Source organism: Cydia splendana, chromosome 12, assembly GCF_910591565.1.
Source record: "Cydia splendana chromosome 12, ilCydSple1.2, whole genome shotgun sequence".
In the NCBI taxonomy this organism is placed as follows: domain Eukaryota; kingdom Metazoa; phylum Arthropoda; class Insecta; order Lepidoptera; family Tortricidae; genus Cydia; species Cydia splendana.
In genome coordinates, this window is record NC_085971.1 from 13,102,410 (window position 1) to 13,126,493 (window position 24,084).

Here is a 24,084-nt window from a genome sequence, read left to right on the forward strand (position 1 = left end):
TACGACCTTGGTTCGACATTCGGGAATCTGAATAATGTTGGCGAAATGATCTTATCAACCTACTTTCAACGGTTTAGCTTCGTTTAACATTTACTAGTGGCATATCAAACCTCTAAAATACTTACCTGCGATAAGAGTTTTGTGCTGTAAAAACCTGTATTCAATTATTTTTTAAATTTAGACTATCCAAAAGCGAGTTAGAGGAACTGTTATAGAGTCGCGCTACCGGATTGTAAATTCATTTTTTTGCAGCAATTGAGCTTAATCAACGATAAGTAAGTATTACGGTACGGCACCAACTTAAACATAACTCATCATAGATAAACACAAAACAAAATCAAATGGAGGAGTTATAATAATTATTATTGTTCAACACAAATCTATGACAAGACATAGTTATAACTTATAACTTATAACGCTTCGTAACAGGCACGGCGCACACCTAAATACGTCTGTATCATTATCAGCATCGCGAATGGCCATATAATTTCTGTACACACTATTTTTCAGTGCGCGAGATTATAATGAAGACATGTCAGTGTGTTTAAAGTGTAGATAGTGTGTGGATGGCGATGACGTCACTGAAGCATGGGGTGAACCTGAGTCGGCGGGCGTGCAGGGCGGGGGCGAGGGCGCTCGCCCTGGCCGCCGTCGTTGCGGTCCTGGCTACAGCCGACTGCAATCCTATTGAAGTGAGTATTCAAGTTTTTGAAGTGAAAACTTCTTTAGCGGCGCTGAGCACTTTTTGAGGTGGGGAAAATATTATAAACTCGGGACAGCGTAACGCGTAAGGCGTCTCTCCTCTCTTTCTACCGCACGGCGAAAATGTATGCCTGAGCCTGCTGTTTCATGTAGGCGGCGCAGGGCGCTTGCGTGACTTATGTCATGTGTGACGGACAATGTTATTCACCAAAGAACTTTAGTCATAACGTATCATAATCAGGACAATTATTTAAAACTGGACTTTTATATTAAGCAATAAAGCTCAATGTTCTAATCTTGTACGGGCTGAAATACGAGGATCTCACAGTTACATTCTAACTTTATATCAGGGGTCGGAAACCGGTATTTGCTCCATACAAAAATACCGGTATTATTTCGTTCTTTTTCGTTCTTTGGTTTATTATTTAATTTTTAATGGGCCAATCTAATAATACAAAGTCGTTACCTAAATACTTGATTCAGTCCTACGTAAAGAGCATAAAATAATTCAAGATATTGGGCTATTTCGGGGTTTTTTAAAAATACCGGTTCCGAGCCTTGCTTTATATCACTCCAATATAATTCAATAATTCAATAAAGTCTCATCTTGATGAAATCGCTAATAAAAGTAATCTCTAGTACTGGTGAATAAAACTCAAAATATCATGACCAAATATATTTAGATGCGAGGTCTGCAAGGTAACTTTACAATTTCTATTCGAATTTTAAACAATTAACGCTACAAATTTAAGTTCACTGGCCAGCAATTTCGGAACTAAAGTTTTTCAATAGAAAGGAGGATGGGTCAATTATACATAGTGCTGCAAACATTTTGGACTATAGTGTAAACAACGTTATTTACGGTATTTGACGTCTGTCACTCACTACAGCAACACTACGTAAAATGTTTTGCACATCGAAATCACAAAGGAAAACAACTGCACTGCGAACGTTTACGTTCTACGTCTTTTTTTTTTTAATTTTAGGGTTGGCCGAACACCATCGTTATGAATCGGTAGTCGTCTAAGTAAATCGATATGAATTTTTCATTTTTCTTTTAATAAAAATAAGGAAAAGGTGGATAATTAACTGTAAATATGGATATATTTATCGTCACTTAACAGACAACAAATTTGACACAGAAATAACATAAATAAACTTTAAAATAGATCCCCAGTTAGTTTCAATTTTGACAATGGGTGCGACCTACTCGGTCGGTGTATTAAATACACCGACCGACCGGTAGCTTGCGGGAAAACCATATAATTCTAGCTTTATTTAAATCTCAAATAAATAGTACATTTCGATGCTAGTGCGGAAGGTATGTCATTACTTCACGAGTACCGAGATATCTTGCCACGAGCCGCAGGCGAGTGGGAAGACTCGGGACGAGTGAAGAATGACATTTCCGCACGTGTATCGAACGACGTTTTTTAATACAGTTGCGAAAAAATAAGTAAAACATTGTTAATCGTACACTAAACAAAAGTGGTAACAGTGACAGCTCGCTTAGACGTCGTCTTTAAGTATATTATATCTATGGGCGTTTGGCAGCTATTCCGTTCCATTCAGACACCTTATTAAGAACAGAATTTTCAATATTCAATATTAAAAAATAAACGTGTTATAATGATGAAGAGGTAAGTATTAAAATATGAAATATGTATATTTTTCATATTCTTACATTAACAGTAGGTTTTTATGCTGATTACGACGTTTAAAGGAAACTAATATTAACACTCATCAATAAGTAGTCGTGAATTGGAACAAGTATAAATTTAAAAAAATTGGAAAAGTAAAAAGCACTAGTTCGAGATAACCAACTTTCCGCACGCTAAACAGCTACGTAAAGTAGCACTTTTTGAGCAACTGTATTAAAAAATTCATTATACGTCACAATTCGATACCTCAGTCTACGTGCCATCCAATCGTAATCGCTTGCTGTGACAATCGATTTGCGTTAGTTACATCTCTATATACGTCAGTCATAATGTGTCAAATACCGTAAATAAAGTTGTTTACACTATAGTTATTGAGTTTTCACTTCTGTCGGCACTCCCGGAGTGCAACCCGTTGTTTTTTTATTTAGCTAGCGGTCATCTTCACTCATCGACATAACATTGGATGAGTTAAGGATGACTTACGTTAGACCGAGCCGTGTCCGGGCCGGAGCTTCCGGCGCATCGTTTTCTATGGAAAGCATCACATGTTCGCCTGTCATGTCATCGAAAAGTAAGCGCCGGAGGCTCCGGCCCGGACACAGCCCGGTCTAACGTGAGTCATCCTTTATGCGGTGCTAACCTTTGAAAATCCTCAACACTCTTGAAGAACCCCATGTAAACCTCATGGGGTAGTTCATTCCACATCCTGTTTTTGGGAGAAAGGAACAGGATGCCCGCTTTTAGCGAGTCTCCGACTTCGCCGGCGTGGAATGATGTTGATGATTGATAAAATACTCTGTATAAAGGGCATAAGGGTCTCAAACTATCTCCATAGCATTATCTACACTGGTGGAAAGGAAACACAAGGCGCGCAGGGCGCCTTGTAAGCCTCTGTGTGGCACTGCGGAGCCGGTTAATTCTGGCCTACGAATTGCGACACCGAGTAAGGCGCTTTACGTGTCACGCCTACATTACTCCGCCGTGGCCGACGAGGTGGTGGAGTACGTCCGCCGGAAGACTGGTTACACGCTGAGGGTGCACCAGCTACAGTCGCGTCACTATGTGCACTTCAGTTCATTTGTGGTGCGCGTGCCGCGGCCGCTGCAGGACACCATCGCAAGCGCGGACTTCTGGCCGAAGGGTGTGGTGTTTCGGCGGTTCCGGGGCAACCTGGCGAACCCTACGCCGAGTCAGACGACGCTACGGAGCCATGCCGTTACGTCGTCGCCCAAATCTAATATTTAGTTAATTTCATTTTTATGTGTATTGTTTTTCTTTGTCTCTTCTTTTACTTTGTAGTTTCACAGTGCCTTGGTTTTATACTGTAATGCTGTGTTACTTATTTGATCAATAAATAAATAAATAAATAAATCTAAACCAGTTCAGACGTTTAAGCGTGAAGAGGTAATAGACACACAGACAAACCTACTTTCGCATTTATAATATTAGTAATGATTAATTATTTTATATTCCTGAGCTTTTTTACTTACAATATGCGTATGTGGGTAGTTACACTAGTTATTTATTTACGCTCCATTTTCTATCGAAAACTGACCGAGCAGAAATCTATTTGTAAATATCTCGGTCCCTGACAAAGGTCCGGGCTAGCGGTCATCACGCATCATTAGTGAGAAAGTTTCTTTCCACGTGGACGACAAGGAGAAAATAAAATATGTCCTTAGTAAGGTTTACACCTACATATTAGATAGATAGACAGATAAATCATTTATTGCCACAACAAAGGTTATAAATTACAATTGGTTTTACACTCTTAAGCTATACTTAACCTAGACAATATAATTATGTATAAATAAGCTCAATTACATCTACGTGAGTTATGTGACAATAGGACAGTCTCAGTTAATGTGCTGGAAGCCCCGCCATTACGGCGTGGTTTCAGCGCTGGTTTTCAGCCTGCCCGAAATTGAGGCGGTATTATGAAGTAATAAGTAAAGATTATTTAATGTTTTGATTGATTTGATGTACCTAAAGTCAGCAGCAATAGTTTCTAAGCGGGCGAGGTGTTCAAAATGATCTTGACGCGACTTTATTGGTAAGAGAATTTATCAAGGTAATTTTGAACACCTCGCCCGCTTAGCAACTTTTGCTTTTTTTTAACAAATTAGTTGTTTCATGTAATGTTGAGTGATCCTATTCAGAGTTGCTATACCCATTACAATATTTCTAATTTATTTTAGAGTTGTATTAGAGAATAGGTCTGAAATTAAGCGAAGAGAGAAAATTGTATTCCAACAGTCCACTTCCTAACTATAAACATAATTATACTTAATTACTTATCTCGTAGCGTATATGTAGGGAGTACCTAGGTACATACGTTTATTATGTCTAAGTCAAATGGAACTGGGTTAATTGAAATTGCATTTCCTTAATAACGTGGATTGTGTTAGTGAGTGGTGTAGGCATTAGGCATACTTACGTAAGGAAGGTGCTAAAGTGTGCCCCATGGCATTTGTCCTTTAATTTTTGGTTTACTAACGCTTTCTTCTTAACAATAAAATATACTGTAGGTACATACTTACGGATATATGGAATTACGGATATCTATCTAATACCTTTAAACGAGCAATTCTTGTTTATTTATTTATATAGGTATATTTCGGGGATCTCGCAAACGGCTCTAACGATTTCGATGAAATTTGTTATATGGGGGCGAAAAATCGATCTAGCTAGGTCTTATTTCTGAGAAAACGCGCATTTTAAAGTTTTTACATGTTTTCCGAGCAAAGCTCGGTCTCCCAGATATTATGGAATAAATGGTACAAAAATTCAAATAAATTGCGCTTTTAGTCTCGACTCCGACACTAAATACGTCATTGAGGAGCGGCAGTTGTAATAAAGACAAATATTATACCGCGTGGCTTTTGTTTCCCTTGTGAGTTGACGCAATGTATTAGGCCCTTCGAGCAACACCGGCTTCCGACACATCGGAAGGGAGGGGCCCAAGCGATATCTCACCGTACAAATCTTTCTGCCATTTTTCGCGGGGGGAAAGGTGCACACAGTCGCACTTCTCACACACTTACATACAAAATCCAATCTGTAATGACGACACAAATACATAGAAAATGACACACGTCAAAGACAAATCTGGCAAACCTCGATCTCTTTTTGTGTACGGACGAGTGACAAGTGTCACAACACTCACACTAACACATTTTTGTTGAAGTATGTTATTGTATTCTGAGAGATGAGAAGTCGGATTTGTCGCTCGACCGATCCGCAATTTGTACTGAGCGAGCAAAATCGATAAATCCAACAATTACATGAAACTAAAATATAATAATTGTGTTTGAATGTAATTAAACGTATGATATGTTTAAAAAAATATTACATGTGAAATGTAACACTTTCTTTTTGTAAATTTGATGTCCCCGACCTCTTTTTATAACAATAAACCGAGCAAAAGGCATTTTTGTGCAGCAGTGTTCACGCGCGCGTCTGGACTCGGTCTAGTGAAAAATCCAAGTGCAACTAGTTTTATTACCCGCGCTAGATTAGATTGACGCGCTAATCTTGTACCTCGGCAGAGGGGAAATAGTGCGAATGCCGCCTCCCTTCCGTGTTGCTCGAAGATTAGGCCTCAGATATTCGAGTTATTCTGGCTTAAATACTTAGGTCAGGCTATGTTTAAATTAAATGCGGCTTGAGATTTTAATTATTAATTTATATTTAATTATTTTGAAAAAATATGAGATTTTGTAAAAAATATTTTATATTTTATATGTATAATCTGAAATTTTCTTGAAATGCCGACTTTTTACTTTCCTTAACTTGCACAATATGTATCCTCGCGTAAATCAAGTTCCCAGGTACCTATTTCATTTATTTAATCGTATAGCTTAGGTATACATAAACATTATGTATTATAAACTTGTGTTAGCAAGATTGTTTAATATTCTTTTCCCTTTTGTGAATAGACATTTACATAGTCGTTACAGAAATAGCAACCCATTTAGCTTTCGGTGCTCCTAGTAAATAATACAATGTACATATTAGTGTCCATTACTATGTAGAAATGGCAACGTGCCAAGCCCTGTGTCGTTCCTAGGATTTATGGTACCTATACCTATACTTATACCACGGGTGTACCTATCAGTAGGATGACCTTCGATTATGTATATTTATTATGAATCTCGAGGCCACATTATCCTTAAAGCGTGCTCAGACTCGGGATAAAAATGTTTATGAATTAGATATAAGCTCTTGACAAACATAAGTACGACCTTAGACATTGTATTTACGTGTTTACTAGTACAAGTTTAGGTTATTTCCTTTCTCAACAACACGTGTAACTTTCTTGCACGTGCAAGCATGAGATTGAATTGTTCAAGGGGAACCTTAACATGATAATATTTCAACATAACATTTTGCTACGCGGAAACTTTGTTTTGTTTGTTGCGTTGCAAATTGGATGATTTTTTCATTAATGAAGCCACCCACGGTAATAATACCTATGGGTACCTAAGGAAGGTTTTCATCGTGCCACGTTTTAATATTTGTAAGCAGACACAAAGGAAAACTATCACGTTAAAAGTCTTCGAGCAACACTAGGGCTATAACCGCGAAAATCGAAGTTCGCAAATTGCAGGCATTTTTCTCTGTCACTCTTATTACGCCTTCATTGGAGTAAAAGAGAAAGATCCCCGCAATTTGCGAATTTCGGTTTTCGCAGTAGCCGCTCAGCTTCCGACACGTCGCGTCGGAAGGGAAGGGAGAAGCTCAAGCGATATCTTACCGTAGAGGTAAAAAACGCAAAATGACGAAGATTACTTCGTTACATAATTCGTATCAATCTTCCAGAATTGTAAACAATACATATAATCGCCCGTTGGATGAGCATTGGGCATTCCAAGGTCTCTGGCCATGTATTATTTATTACCATTAGCTGTCTGCAGGAATGTTGTTCCTATGACATACCAAGGTTAAAGTTAATTGTAAGTAAATAATATTCCTTAACAATGACAAATGCTCGGTTATCACATACACGCGAGCTCGACTCCCTATAACCCATCCTTACGTCATAGAGGGCAAGCCTTTGAAACGCGTCAATGAAATTAAAGACTTAGGAACATGGTTTGATACTCAGCTCACATTTAATAACCACATTACAATAACCTGTAACGAAGCCCGCAGATGCCTGGGATTCGTCATGCGTCAAGCGAAGCAATTTAATAATAAGCATGCTATGACTGTACTCTATAACGCCTTCGTTCGAAGTAAACTAGAAACAAACGCAGTTATTTGGAGTCCCCATGAAAAACAGTACACGGTTCTAATAGAGAAAGTCCAAAAATCATTCATAAGGTTCCTCTATAAGAAGTTATATGGCTTTTATCCCCTTCTTTATCCCACCCTATTCGTTTTAGGTATGGTAGATTATATATCCTTAGAGTCACGCAGAAATATGTACTTAATAAAATATTTTTTTCAATTAATTCGGGGACAAGTAACAAACCCACCATTATTACTACAAATAAGCCTGCGGGTTCCCCGTCTCTCCGCGAAACAGCTACGGCCCCGTAGCCGTGGTCTCTTTGCTGTACCTCCAGGTCGGACGCGCCTGCTTGCTACGTCCCCTCTTCACCAGGCTTTAACGTTGCTTAACAACATCTTGGACAGCGATAACGACCTAGATATTTTTTTCACGACGGAGTCTAAATTTCTAGGCGCATCAAATCGGTACATCGAATCAATCGTTACCACTAGCTCCATTACCTAATATGCTATAATAAGTATTCGCTGGAAATATTTGACATTGCTTATGTACGACTGACTTAATTTTAATTTTAATTTTAATTTTAATTTTAATTTTAATTTTAATAAATTGCCCATATTGTGCTGCTTGACTTTACCCGAATTTGTATTTTTATGACTTTGTACTATAATTGTAATTCCTCGATTTATTTATATCCATGACATTTAATTAATTATTGCAATTCCTTGATTTATTTATATACATGACATTTAATTAATTATTGCAATCCCACGGTTTAATTATCCTTCAATGACATTTAATCAATTATTTTACTCCCTTGATCTCTTTTATGTAATAACGTCATACTCCTAATGTAATGTCAGTAATGTGTTATAGATTTAAATCGAATGTAGTTACTTATAATATATTCACTCACTTATTTATTCGAATAATGCATGTTGCTAGCTATTAAGTAATGTAATTCCAATTAGCACGTAAGGTTGAACTGTAAGTGTTAATTGTATGCAACAAATAAACAAATAAAACAAATAAACAAATTGTAGGTAAATAAGTTAGTTGATGGAATATACCTAGGTATCAAATTAAAAACGAATAATATCGACTGTTAAAGTGTCATTCTATGGAACTTGCTAACTATGTAAACAAACCGCCATATTGAAATTGTCTCTGAATGATGAATTTACTAGTGACTTTTGTTTACATAGTTAGCAAGTTCTATAGAATGACACTCTACAGGCAGGTATTAAAAATAATTTATTTTACACCATGCACAAAACACGAAATAAAACCTAGACAGCAGTTATTTTTAACCCCCGATTCAAATAGGGGGGTGTTATACGTTTGGCGCCATTGTCTGTCTGTGTCTGCCTGTGGCATTGTAGCTCTCAAACGGATGGACCAATTTCGAAACTATTTTTTACGTAGAAGCGTCTGAAACTCGGCATGTATTGGGAATAAGGCTAGAGATTTCCGCTCTTGAGTAAACAGGAAGTATGCTTGCTTCAATCGTATGAAAGTATCGTGTTTACAGTTAGCCAATAGCCTATAGATATTGTAACTAAGTTGAATTATGTATATGGAATATTTCTGTTTATTTGTAGGAAATGCAATTAAGTAATACTGGTTAAGGTTAATTTAACTGACTGCTATCATCATGGCAATTTGTCAGTGGTATAATGGCCATATATTTAACGAAGTAGGATTCTAAATTGTTTCGTTACAATGTAAAGTCGTAACTCATACGTCGTAGCCAGACTCGTATCAAATTCGTAACAATGTTTATGAGCTATAAAAAGTATACGTGGCAATTACGAGTAGGACATAATTATAATGCTTGTGTTTTTGTCGTTCTCATAATAATTATGTACGAGGTTAATGCAACTTGTCACAATGGGTAGAGTTAGACCAAGAAAAGTCTGCAACGATGTTGATAGCACGCGCAGTGCAAAATTTAATGTTATTTATATGGACTTACGTAATAATTTCATTGAAGTTTGACGTTTAAAATACTTGCACTGTGTGTGCTATCAAAACACTTTTCTTGATCTAACTCTACTACAAACTACCAACATTTTGGTAATACCTTATTTTACCTACGTGTTAATAGTTTTTTATTTATTTTCTTATGTATCGTGAAATCATCCGTTTATTACCTTGGATTGTAAATTTTCTGCTAAAAATATAGGTAATACACTTCTGAGATGTTAATTTGAGACTTGTTTAACATTAGCAAAAATATATTTATATTAGTTTTTTCATTTCGAAAACCTACTCTGAAACGGCCGGGTTGAAAGTGAGTGAGTACATACGTTTCAAACTTATACTAAATCTCGACAGAAATGGGTACTTTTTATCCCTTGGTTAAGGCGATATAATTCGACTCATCAACGAATCTGAGGGGGTGAGGTGCGCGGCAAACCGTGAAGCCCCGCCCGCGCGTCCCGCGACCCGCTCGCCGAGATCGTGAGCGCGCGCCGCGCACGGTAAACATAGCAGACGGGTCACAGTATAATGATCTTATGATGGCAGTATTTTAACTAGACCGGGAAATGGTCACGTTTTAGAGTTTTTATTGTATATGTACGTATGTATTTTTTGCATTACGTATTTCTGATCATTTCATGTAGAATTATTATTTTTATATAGACATGTGTACTTATTATTGATCAGTAAGAACGTTTTAATTTCATGGCAGCGTGTTCGAGTTAAAGTACCTAAAGGAAAGTAACAATTTTAAAGGAGACGGTCAATTAATAAGGGTTCTATTTATAAAGGTTATTAACCTTAATCAATAATTTTACTTTACAGATTCCTTTAACTCAATAACGCTGCCGTGAAATTAAAACGTTGTTACTGATCAGTAGTACTTATTTATAAGCTCTAAAAACAAAAAAAAAAACAGTATCAAAGTAAATTTCTGATAACTTTTTGTCAGTGCAAGCCTTATGGTTTCGTCTTGGCAACATTTTACATGAAAATGTTTTTGGTGGGTCTCATTATCACAATTTCCAATACTTTTGTTGCCTAACTTAATAAATTATTGTCTACAATACCTATCGACTTTATACCTACTTTAATGATCACACAATTTTAACGAAACAATGTTTTGAAGAAAATAATTCAATTAAGTGCGAGTCAAACTCGCGCACCGATGGTACCTACATTTTATTAAGTACATTATATATATATATTTTTAATTAAGTTGTAACTGACTCATCGTCATCATCTCAGCCATAAGACGTCCACTGCTGAACATAGGCCTTCCCCTTGGACCTCCATTCCGATCGGAAGAGACCCGCATCCAGCGTCTTCCTACGGCCTTAACAAGGTCGTCTGTCCATCTTGTGGGTGGACGTCCTACGCTGTGCTAGCTAGTCCGTGGTCTCCACTCGAGCACTTTTCGACCCCATCGGCCATCTTCTCTGCGCGCAATGTGGCCTGCCCATATATATGTCGCAGTAAGATAGATAAAGCCGTTATATAGTTATAACCCTAGGGATATAATTATATGACGTAACATAGTTATATGAAAGCGATTCATTACTATCTTACTAGGTATATAACTATAATACGGCTTTAGTTTAGTAATATAGTTATATTACTGGATTAAGTTTAGTGATATAGTTATATTACTGGATTATGTTTAGTGAAATAATTGTAGGTAGGAGTGCAGCGGTGCGGCGGAGGTATAGTTATATCCCTAGGGATATAGTTATATGCCGTATACGGTATTTGACTAAACTAATGTGGTTAAAAAGGTTATAAATCTGCCAGGGAATCAAAGAAAACAGTAAGTACTACACTGCTACAATTATAATACTGAACATATTCCAGTAATATAACTAATTAACTATATTACTAAACCAGAAACGTATTATAGTTATCTTACTAGGAATATGATTATAATACGGCATATAACTATATCCCTAGGGATATAACTAAACCTCCGCCGCACTGCCGCACTCCTAATACCTACAATTACTATCTTACTAGGAATATGATTATAATACGTTCTATACGGCATATAACTATATCCCTAGGGATATAACTATACCTCCGCCGCACCGCTGCACTCCAACCTACAATTATTTCACTAAACTTAATCCAGTAATATAACTATATCACTAAACTAAAGACATATTATAGTTATATACCTAGTAAGATAGTAATGAATCGCTTTCATATAACTATGTTACGTCATATAATTATGTCCCTAGGGTTATAACTATATAACGCCTTTATCTATCTTACTGCGTATATGAAAGCGATTCATTACTATCTTACTAGGTATATAACTATAATACGGCTTTAGTTTAGTGATATAGTTATATTACTGGATTATGTTTAGTGAAATAATTGTAGGTAGGAGTGCAGCGGTGCGGCGGAGGTATAGTTATATCCCTAGGGATATAGTTATATGCCGTATAGTACGTTTTATAATCATATTCCTAGTAAGATAGTAATTGTAGGTATTAGGAGTGCGGCAGTGCGGCGGAGGTTTAGTTATATCCCTAGGGATATAGTTATATGCCGTATTATAATCATATTCCTAGTAAGATAACTATAATACGTTTCTGGTTTAGCTGGTTTAGGTTTCTGGTAGCTGCTATTTTTAAGGGTTTATGAGTCATTGCGATCGATTCACGAAAGCTGGCGCGAGATGTATGGAGAACAGAGTGGCCAACTTTCTTAAAAATAGTTTATCTAATACTGATTCTAAAATGGTATCACACATGCTATTTACATTTCTACAAATAAAGATATGGCCTAGATGGTGTTTAAAGTGAAGTATGGTGCTAACTAGTAAAAAAGACATAAAACTGCGATTATCTCGAAAACCACGAAACTTTTACTAGACCTATAAGTGCATTTTCTGGACCAGCCTAAGCTGCCCTGTCGATGGTTAGAAGGTTGTCCATTAATTACTGGACACCCTGTATAGATATGTAACTAACCCAAATCGATACTATTGTTCTGTGATTAAGCACTTAAATCCTGGACGCTTCGGGCCTTCGGCCCTACGCGGAGCTCGGCCTTCGGCCTTCGCATTTAGACATTTATACTATTGTTCTGTGTTTAAGCACTGACAGCCTGGACGCTACGGGCCTTCGGCCCTACGCGGAGCTCGGCCTTCGGCCTTCGCACTTAGACACTTGTACTATTGTTCTGTGTAAGCACTGACATCCTGGACGCTACGGGCCTTCGGCCCTACGCGGAGCTCGGCCTTAGGCCTTCGCTTTTAGAATTTTAGACACTTGTACTATTGCTCTGTGCGAAAGCACTGACATTCTGGACGCTTCGGGCCTTCAGCCCTACGCGGAGCTCGGTCTTCGGCCTTCGCATTTAGACACTTATACTATTGTTATGGTTTAAGCACTAACATCCTGGACGCTTCGGGCCTTCGGCCTTCGCATTTAGACACTTGTACTATTGTTCTGTGCTAAAGCACTGACATCCTGGACGCTTCGGGCCATGGTATAATAATATACTCCGCCTGGTACTCTATTCCCGTCTTTTCTAGGTCACCTAACTGACACAAGCCTACGTCATCATGCGACAGCGCTATATGATAATATGCGATAGCGCTATATATAGCGGCTATGTTATTGTGACGTAGGCCTGTGTCACTCTGGGAATAGAAGACCATGTTTAATTAGACCATGCTTCGGGCCTTCGGCCCTACGCGGAGCTCGGCCTTCGCATTAGCTGTCCACACCACGTTTCACGTCAGCCATAGCGGCTGTGTCTCTGATACAGCCTATCTCCATTTTTTTTTTTTCAATTATTTCAATTTGACATTTTATATTTATTTAAATTTATGATTATGATGATGAATTTGCACGCTTGACGGGCGTGGCGCGTTGCATGCGATCCAAAGCCGGGCGCCTTCGGCACCCTCATACTAAAGGCGTAACACTATACATATATTGTAACATCCCCATACTGTATCAATCCAAATAAATAATTTCTGATTTTCAAAGGAGTCAAAGAGCACGAAGGAATATAATCATTTTGCAGATCGGATGTAGGTATATCAGTAAAGGTGAAATACTGTAAATATATCATACTTACATACTCACAATTATATTATCTAGTAATATTTTTTTTTTTTTTTTTTTTTATATTCTCTCGTTTTATCTGCAATCAGTTAGACTATAAGCAGATTGGTTGAGTGCTTTATATCATGACGAGCGAGTCCTCCAGTGAGGGCTTCTACTCATTTCGCTTTGACAATTTTGGATTGTCTATGTATGAGGGAAGATGTCTTTTCTTTTTAGTCTTTTATCATATCCCTTGTCTGTTAGTTTTGCTGCCAGGTCGTTTGGGTGGTGTCTTAATCTATGGTGATATGCTTTAGTTGCGTCAAGGATTTCTTCCTTCACAGTATTGATTTGCAGGTATTTATGTATTTCTGAGTTGGTTGTGAACCACGGAGCGTTGCTCATGGACCGCAGTATGTTGTTTTGCATTCTTTGTATTATTGCGATGTTGGAGTTGCTGGCACTGCCCCAAAGTTGTATGCCGTACATCCATGCTGGCTTAAGAATAGTTTTGTAGATTAGGAGTTTGTTGTCTATGGAGAGTTTACTGTTTCTTCCAAGTAACCAGTAATAATCGCGAAATCTAAATCTTAGTTCTTCTCTTTTTGTTTTGATGTGTTGTTGCCATGTAAGCCGTCGATCTAGATGTAAGCCGAGGTATCGGACACTGTCATGGTGGGGCAGTGTGGAGTTTTCCAGAGTGACTGGGGGGCAGTTTCCTGTCCTGAGCGTGAAAGTAACTTGAACAGATTTTGATGCACTTGCTCTTATCCTCCATTTTTGCAACCATTTTGTTATATCCTCTAGCGCGTTTTGTAACTTAAGTGATGCGATACCAGGGTCCCTGCTACTTGCAAGTATGGCAGTATCATCAGCAAAAGTGGCCGTGGTGATCCCATCCACTTGTGGTAGGTCAGCCGTGTAAATCGTGTAGAGCACCGGTCCCAACACTGAGCCCTGGGGCACTCCAGCTTTTATTTGTAAGAGCTTAGAGGTCTCATCATCCTCTTTAACTTGAAATAGGCGATCTGATAGATAGGAGTGAAACAAGTTAAAGTAACTGTGGGGTAGGTATGTGCGCATCTTGCAAAGCAGCCCTTTGTGCCATACTCTGTCGAATGCCTGTTGAATGTCTAGAAAAGCTGAAGAACAGTATTCTTTTTCTTCCAGTGACTTTCTGATTCGCTCCACGACTCTGTGAACTTGTTCAATTGTGGAATGCTTTTGTCTAAAGCCGAACTGGTGCGTTGGTATGACTTTTGTCTCTTCTAGTATCGGAAGGATTCTTCTTAGGAGCAGTTTTTCACAGACTTTTGACAGGATCGGTAGTAGGCTAATTGGCCTATATGAGGTAACCTCGTTAGCAGGTTTTCCTGGTTTGTGTATCATGAGTATCTGGGAGACTTTCCACAAGCTGGGGTAATATTGTACTCTTAGGATTCCATTGTATAGTGTCGCCAGGAACACTACTGCTTTTCTCGGTAGATGCTTTAGAACTTCCTTTGAGATGAGGTCGAATCCTGGTGCTTTTTTATCTTTCAGATCATTGATTACTCTCCAGACTTCGCGTACAGTTACTGGAGTTGGTGGAAGTGACATTTGCAAGGGCTGGCTTAGTCTTTTGTCTACTTCTCTTTCAGACTCTGCGTCATTCGCGGCATTCGGGTAGAAGACATTTCGTAAGTGTTCTGCGAAGGTTTCTGCTTTTTGTCGTGGGGTTCGCGCCCAGCCTGTGCTACTTCGAAGAGGTGCCTTAGCTAGTTGCGGTTGGTCAAAGTTTTTCGTAAATTTCCACAACGAGTAGTTTGTTGCTGCTGTTCCTGTTAGTGATTCTAGTTGCGTCTCTAAGGTGATGTTATGCCAGTTTTTTAACATTTCTCTTAATTTCTTAGCTTCATTCTCAAATGCAGTTTTATCTACATCCAATCTAGTTTGGTGCCAAACCCGCCTCAAGCGTCTTTTGTTTCGTAGAATGCTTTTAATGGATAATGGATAATTATCACGTTGCTTGCGGTTGTGGTTTGCGGGAGTGGTTAACCAGCAAGCCTTTTGGATGAGAACAGTGATATACTTAGTTGCGGTTTCTATGTCATCAGGTGTCTTAAGCGCAACTTTTAGATTAACCGATTCCTCTAAGTAGTTCTTGAAAGCCTCCCAGTCTGTGTGTTTATTATACATCACTTCTGGCTCTTTTTTCTCAATCAGCATAGTGCTTATAGTTAATAAGACAGGTGTGTGGTCAGAAGAGCTGTCATAGCACGGTTCTTGTTTGAGATAGTGCCTGGTCAGACCCCTTGTCACGAAGAAGTCTAGCAGGTCCGGGAGCTTTTTTGCATCTGCAGGCCAGTAGGTTGGTTCAGAGGTGGAGAGTGTTAGAAGGTTCAAATTTTCTATGCTTTTTAACAATTGTCTGCCTCTAGTGTTTGTTAACCTGGAGCCCCAGTAAGTATGTTTGGCGTTCCAGTCTCCGCCAGCAACAAATCTATTTCCAAGCGTCTTGAAGTAATCTTCATACATTGCACAGGTGATTTTGTGTTTAGGTGGACAATAAGTTGCAGATACGCTCAGATGCCCTGCTGCATCTTCAACGGTTATTGTTGTGGCCTGTAAGTGTTCTGTCCTGTACTCGGGCATAACAAAATGTTTGACTGATTTCCTCACAATCAACGCTGTACCGGCATGACCTCTGCCGTCTGGATGTAGGGTTATGTAGCACTGGTAATCTTTGAATTTGATATTAGACGCAGGTGTACAATGAGCTTCAGATATTAATAAAATGTCTAGGTTATGTTCAGTCATTACTAGGTCAACTTCATTTTTGTTTGGAGCTAGTCCATTTATGTTCCAGGTTGCTAGTCTTATTGCACTTACTTTGTAAGCTTATCGACTAGTTTTGTAATGAGCGACATAAAAGCACTCATTTGTTGTAAGAATAAATCAAATTTCTCATTTTGTTTCAGCAGTAGTTCTTCAATCTGGGATCCCGGGGTTGAATGGTTAGGCTGTGTGGTTGTAGCCACATTGTGTGCATTATTATTGGATTTTATGGCTTCTGCATAGGTGCTATTTTTATTCGCTCCAGGATTGGGACCAGTATATCCCTCCTTCTGTTTATAATTGCTAGTTCTTCTAGCTAGTAGTTCTCTATAAACCTCACAGCCCTTATAGCTAGCAGGATGGTCAGCTCCACATAAGCCACAAACGGCAGGGGTTTTTCGGTCTTTCTTACATTGGGAGGAGAGATGTCCTTTTCCACATTTGACACAGCATGGAGGACGCATACAGTAGTTTTTGGTGTGTCCATATCTTTGACACCTTTGACACTGTACAATTGTTTTTCTCTTTTTCGGGTCTTCAATAACCACTGATTGATGATATATGTATTTTAGTTCTTTGACCTTTTGGTTATTTGGTCCTGGCAATACATTAACAAAAAATGTTGAAGTGGGTTTTTTCTCTGGTCCATACCTAGCATTAATTATTTCTCCTGTAACAGTATTACCGGTAGCCTCTATTTCATCTTTGATAACACTTATCGGGGTGGATGGATGAAGATTTCTTATGACTACTCTGTAGTTTCTTTGGCTTTTTATGTTGAAAGTATTACCAATTAGACCTGACTCGCGCGCTTTAGTCATAATTTTATGATAGGCTTCTAAGCTGGCACTTCTCAGGGTGATCTTATTTTTATTAATCTTGTAAGTGAAAGAATTCTTATCAACTGCTGTTTCCAACAACATAGTGAGCTGGTTTACATCTTGGACTCCATATAGTTCAATTGGGGGTGGCCTACTGACTTCAGCTGGGTTCTGGCTTTTTTGGGCCGTGTTTTCATTTACACTGTCATCTGCCTGGTCAAGGGGCAGGGTATCAAACCTGTTCTCAGTATAAGAAGATCGAGAAGTTCCGGGTTGCGGTGGTGAGCCGCTGGTCCGTCTGCGTTTGTGGCGATGAGTTTCAGGCACCTTCTGCCATATTGGAGGTTTAATATAGCCTAGTGGCCATTCCTGTTGATCTTTCTCCTTCTGTGCTTCTTTTGGAGCTTCTTCCGCAGGGGGGGTTGTTTGATTTACAAACATACTCCTATGGAATACTTGTTGCACAAGGCTCTTGCTCTTTGGAGTGACAATATTTCCTCCGTCTTGTGGTGTGTTGTTAATTCCCCCATTTTGTGGGGTTTCACCGAGGGAATCCTTATGCATAAGTGGCAACACTGAATTAAATGTCAATCATAATGACTTTGACAACTCCAGGAAAAAGTTGAAATATGAGGGTAAGCTTTTTAAAATGTTCAGATGGGCGATCGGTTTTCTGTCGAATTTAACATTGTACACTAGTTTTTCCACGTAGATAACAGTATATGAGGTTCACTAGCACTTAGTGCACACGTAAATCACAGATTTGTGTTAAATCATACACTTTTAGTGTTTTTTCGCTCTAAATCACAGCACTGATGTTCACACACTGACAGCTGACACTTGTTTTGATCTAGTAATATAATATTATTTACCTACATTGAAATTGGTTGCTGACCTAGTGAAAATACTGAAATATTTTAACTGCTGATGTAGGAAAGCTAGGCGCTTTCAAGCACCTCGTAAAATATTAGATGCTTCTGTTATCAGAAAGTGTGTTTTTATAGCACTTAGTGACTTTTTCTTACGTTTCATATGCTTTGTTTCCCATTGTTTGTAAATAGTAAAATCACGTGACCGCGCGGAACACACTGACGCAGGTCTGTCCTCTACAAGCGCTGCCGCGCGACTGAAGAGGGCGTAAGTGCGTTCGCGAGTGATGGCGGTTGCGGATTTAGTAGGTATTGAAACATAGAAATTATTTTAATGATGTTACCGAGACAAAGTGATCCAAATCATCTAGATTATCTTATTACCTATACATTTATGTAAAAAACAAGTCAAAAAAGTTTGTATTGTAGCTCTGAGATTGATTTATTGTTAAAAAAAGGCGTAACTTTGGAATTTTTTTCTATCGAGCAAAGTTTATCTAATCATGTTTTTGAGATCCAAAACATATCTGCCAGATCCTTAAGTATAAGATATATTTTTTTCACAATTTTAAAACATTGTTTCTTATATTTCCGATGGATTAAAAAAACTGGTTCGCTTAGCTCGTACGGGAAAAGCACGCCTTAACAATTTACTAATTACGGCCCGATTCTAACTTTAAGATACGTCAATTAATAGATCTAGAAACGATACCTATGGATTAGATGTGTCAGTGTCAAATGTGACGTTTCTTCAAACAAAAACGTCACTTTGACACTGAAACATCTAATCCATATCGTTTCTAGATCTATGTATAATTTATGAACCTTGCCTGAAACGACTAAAAATAAGATTCGGAAACACTAGCATGTCAAAGTCAACACAGCAATTCAACCATTTCACCGCAACTTTTAAATTAAGAGCGGCTATCTCAAGTTTTTAAGTTAAAACAAGTTATGCATGCTCTAAATTAAATTTAGTGAGCTTGTAAGACGATCCCCGTTAATGAAGAAGGGTATATAACAGAGTTAATTAAACCGGGCTTATACCGATAACCCGGACCAACTATACTTATTATGGAAATTATCGCCATGTAGGCTTAACGGACACACATGTTATGTATGGTATAATTATAATAACTAGTAGTTCGCCCCGAACTGAGAACTGGCGGTTTGCCAAAAATTATATAGAGCGATTGACTTTGTTGCACCTACTTACGCGTATAGTTCGACATAAAATAGTAGAAAATAATTTTCAAGAAAAAAAAACCGACTTCTATGGGGGCCGGTGAAAGATTATTGTACATAGATGGTGTACTATATAGAAAAGGAGGTAAAACCACCCACTTTTCTAGTAGCATTTCGTTTCTGTAAGGGTCGCAGTTTTAGCCTCACGAACCCACTTCTCTGATAGCAGTTCGGTTCTGTGAGGATTGCAATTCGAACCTAACCAAAACCACTTTTCTAGTAGCATTTCGTTTCTGTAAGGCTCGCAGTTCTAACCTAACCTAACCCACTTTTTTTCGGTGCTGTGAGGATCGCAGTTCTAACCTAACCTAACCCACTTTTTTTCGGTGCTGTGAGGATCGCAGTTCAAACATAACCTAACCCACTTAACGGCGCGTGCGGTGCGGTGTACGGGGGTTTGAGCGGGAGGGGCTAGTAAGTTTGGCATCATTATACTTTATACCTACATCTTATGGTAGGTAATCATAGTGGTTTTTTTAGCTTAGGTATCAGTGGTTTCCGGGTCAAGGTCCGAGTCCGGGTCCGAGTCCGGGTCCGGGTCCAGTTCCGAGTCCAGGACCAGGTCCAGGTCGAGGTCCAGGTCTAGGTCTTGGTTCAGGTCCAAGTCCAGGTCCAAGTCCAGGTCCAAGTCCGGGTCCAGGTCCGGGTTCAGGCCCAGAAAAGAGCCCGGATCCGGGTCAGGTCTGGCTCCAGGGCCAGCTCCGTCAAAATCGAAATTCGAAATCGCCAAACGTGTAGTCATTAAAGAGTTCTGTTCTGATCATCATCAGCAGTTCCACTTCATAAAATGCGACAGTTTTTAATGTATATTCTTGATTTTCCGATGAAAATACACAAATCTCTATACGCATGCCTTTAAGATTTGAGGAGTTCCCTCGATTCCTCATGTATACCATCATCAGACCTCGAGCTTGACAAAAATGTGACTTAAAAACTTAACTTGCTTAACAAACATAACGAAGAGGACAAATCGCCAAACGTGAACTATGCGTCGTTGAGGAGTTCCGTTCTGATCATCATCAGCAGTTCCACTTCATCAAATGCGACAGTTTTTTAATGAAAATGCTTGATTTTCTGATGAAAATACAAAAATCTCTATACGCATGCTGTGACTAGTCGTATGCCTATTGCCTAGTATTGGCCTCATTTTTCATTACAAAACACATAAAATAATAGGAAATACCTTGCAATACTAATGTCCCTTGCAGTCACATATTTCGTTCATGATTCCATTGAATATTCTAACAATTGAAACTTGAAGCACTTGATTCCATGTTTCATTATTTATCAGATGCGTTTTTGTTTAATTAATCCTTATTTTAGCTTAGAAATAAACAAAATAAGCCTTCAGAAAACAACCAACAACAAATAGTATAGACATTGACAGTAAAGCTGACATTGACAGCTCGACGTTTCGTTACGCTGATGCCCTAGTACAATTTCGAGACATATAATTGAAATTTGTAAGACAAAAATAAATATTATAATAATTAATCCTCTAGATTCCAGATGTCTTAAATAATATATTTGATACTAATAAACATAAAATACTTAAATACCGGGACGTTTTTCAGTAATAAACTTAAAATATCTCAAAGTAAAATAATGCTTACAAATTTGTACGTGATGAGTTTTCGAACGTTCCCTTTTATCATAATTTAGTCTACTCCAGCTGACTACTCGACTATTGCCTATGAATGTGTGCGTAGATGTCGTTAAAAATAGCTCCGTCTTTCTCTAAAACTGCGTGAGTAAAAAGGACACGATTTATACTCTGAAGTAAGCAATAGTGAACGTTAATATTTAGGACATATGGTTTAGTAAACAACCTGGAACTTATGATCTTTCTCCTTGAATCAAACCTTGTTACACGCCACGAGGTTAATGACATCTTCCTCAGTTCTGGTATCCTGGTACTTTTGGTAAATGTTTGTCTTAATAAGACACCTGTTGTCGGTTACCCGCCCGAGGCAAACGACCTCTTCTGCGATTCTGGCATCCTGGTACTTTTGGAAAAATGTTTATCTCAGTATGTCGCCGTTATGTCGCCGTTATGTCGCTATTATGTCGCCGTTATGTCGCTATTATGTCGCCGTTATGTCGCTATTATGTCGCCAATATGTCGCCGTTATGTCGCCGTTATGTCGCTATTATGTCGCCGTTATGTCGTTATTATGTCGCCAATATGTCGCCGTTATGTCGCCGTTATGTCGCCGTTATGTCGCCGTTATGTCGCCGTTATATCGCCAATATGTCGCCGTTATGTCGCCGTTATGTCGCTATTATGTCGCCAATATGTCGCCGTTATGTCGCCGTTATGTCGCCAATATGTCGCCGTTATGTCGCCAATATGTCGCCGTTATGTCGCCGTTATGTCGCTGTTATGTCGCCAATATGTCGCTGTTATGTCGCCAGTATGTCGCTGTTATGTCGCCAGTTCTTTGTTTTGATTCATGTCGCCAATATGTCGCTGTTATGTCGCCGTTATGTCGCCGTTATGTCGCCGTTATGTCGCCGTTATGTCGCCAATATGTCGCCGTTATGTCGCCGTTATGTCGCCGTTATGTCGCTATTATGTCGCCAATATTTCGCCGTTATGTCGCCAATATGTCGCCGTTATGTCGCCGTTATGTCGCTGTTATGTCGCCAATATGTCGCTGTTATGTCGCCAGTATGTCGCTGTTATGTCGCCAGTTCTTTGGTTTGATTCATGTCGCCAATATGTCGCTGTTATGTCACCGTTATGTCGCCGTTATGTCGCCGTTATGTCGCCGTTATGTCGCTATTATGTCGCCAATATGTCGCCGTTATGTCGCCGTTATGTCGCCAATATGTCGCCGTTATGTCGCTGTTATGTCGCCAATATGTCGCTGTTATGTCGCCAGTATGTCGCTGTTATATCGCCAGTTCTTTGTTTTGATTCATGTCGCCAATATGTCGCTGTTATGTCGTCGTTATGTCGCCGTTATGTCGCCGTTATGTCGCCAATATGTCGCCGTTATGTCGCCGTTATGTCGCCGTTCTGTCGCCAATATGTCGCCGTTATGTCGCCGTTATGTCGCCGTTATGTCGCCGTTATGTCGCTATTATGTCGCCGTTATGTCGCCGTTATGTCGCCATTATGTCGCTATTATGTCGCCGTTATGTCGCCAATATGTCGCCGATATGTCGCCATAGTAAAAAGGTATAAAAGGCCGGTGCGGAGCGTTGGGGATTCATTCATTCTTCGACCGGACTAGCAGTGACTCTGGTTTTCGGGTGTAATTTAGTACTGGTAAGTGGAGTATCTCCGCTAATTTTTTTGTGTTTGTTTTTACTTGGAATTATCCTGGTAAATTTAAACTTAGAATTTGTGTCTGTGCTTGGTTTTACGGGGATTTTGATCGTCGTAACGCTAAGTTTAGGCTGTCATGGAGATTCTTTACTGCCATGTGTGGGTTTTTAGTTTATTGTGAAGTTTTCTCTACGCTGTGTGTTCTAAGTGCCGTCATGTTGTGCAGGGACAATGTCGATGCATGGCCGGGGCTTGGAATTGTGTCTGTGTTTGGTTTTATGGGAAGAAATTCTCATAACGTTAAATATAGATGACAGTGTTTGGGGAAATTTTACCTTTCTGTAGTTTCTGTTGAGTTAATTTAATTTTGTGATAAATTAGTTATTTTAGTGTATTCTATGGGGTATTTTTGCTATTTTAAAAGCCAGATCATTGTTTGGACTGACAGTTTGTCCTGCTAAGCATCCACTCCGCCTAACGGTGCCAAAGGATTGGATGGTTAGGAGTCTATTGTTCCAAGTTTGAGAGGACTTGGCGTCTCTTTTATATCAACATAAGAGACGAATTATCTCACTAGTCTCAAGGCCCAGCTGTTTAGATGGATGTGGGGACGTCACGTGCGCGTCATCCGGAGTAATCTGGGCCCACTGAAGTCGACAGTAATTGAGACTAGGTCTCCTATTAAATTTATTTATATATTTCGGTGCTCCGGTTCATGCTAGTGCTGGTTGCGGGGACGGACTTCTGTCGTGACTGATATTACACTTAGTCTTTGTTGTGGCAGAGTTTCCCTCGTGATTAGTGCGTGTGTGTGCTAGGGTACTGATCCATTTATATACACGGAATAGGGCGACTTATTCTTATCCACCATGCCCGCGGGCGATAAGGAGGGAGTCAAATACACTGGCCTGTAGGTTGCCTTATCGGTTTCGCCTGCCGAACTTTACAGCTTCTCGTAGGGACCACACTTGCGTATATTACAAGGCATTAGGTCGATGGTAAGAACGAACTATGCTTTGAATATACTAGATTAGGGACAAAGGGTAGGATTAGGGTAGAATCACACACTTGTTTGTTGTCTATTAACGTTATTTTTAGTTAGGGTCTATAAATTTGAAATGGTTGATATATATATTTATCTTTAAGGGTTTTAAAATATGGTTTCTTAATCCTAAAATATGTGTGTTTAAAAGGTAAAGAGTTTAAACTGCCTAAATCTTTCTAATTTCTCATTTATATGGGGAAAGAATTAGTGCTTCTATAAAATTTTATTTCTACTTTTCATTTCTGGTTGTCTGGTGTAGGAACGAGGTACTGAGTAATAAAATCAGGTATTTACAACATAAACTCTTAATTATCAATCTGGATTTAGGAACACAGACTATTCTGGGATTGAAGAACGGTTTGTTTTAGGGAAC

The 24,084-nt window shown here is 39.0% G+C and overlaps 1 protein-coding gene across 1 annotated transcript in view; it reads left to right on the top strand.

Annotated features, from left to right (window-relative positions):
- Positions 1-490: 490 nt before the first annotated feature.
- The window catches only part of LOC134795503 (sodium/hydrogen exchanger 3), a 92,038-nt gene continuing 68,444 nt past the window's right edge, over positions 491-24,084 (top strand). The window contains exon 1 of the mRNA XM_063767361.1: positions 491-692. Within this exon, the coding sequence (XP_063623431.1) occupies positions 567-692 (126 nt within the window). The 5' untranslated portion in view covers positions 491-566. The remainder of the gene's footprint in view (positions 693-24,084) is intronic.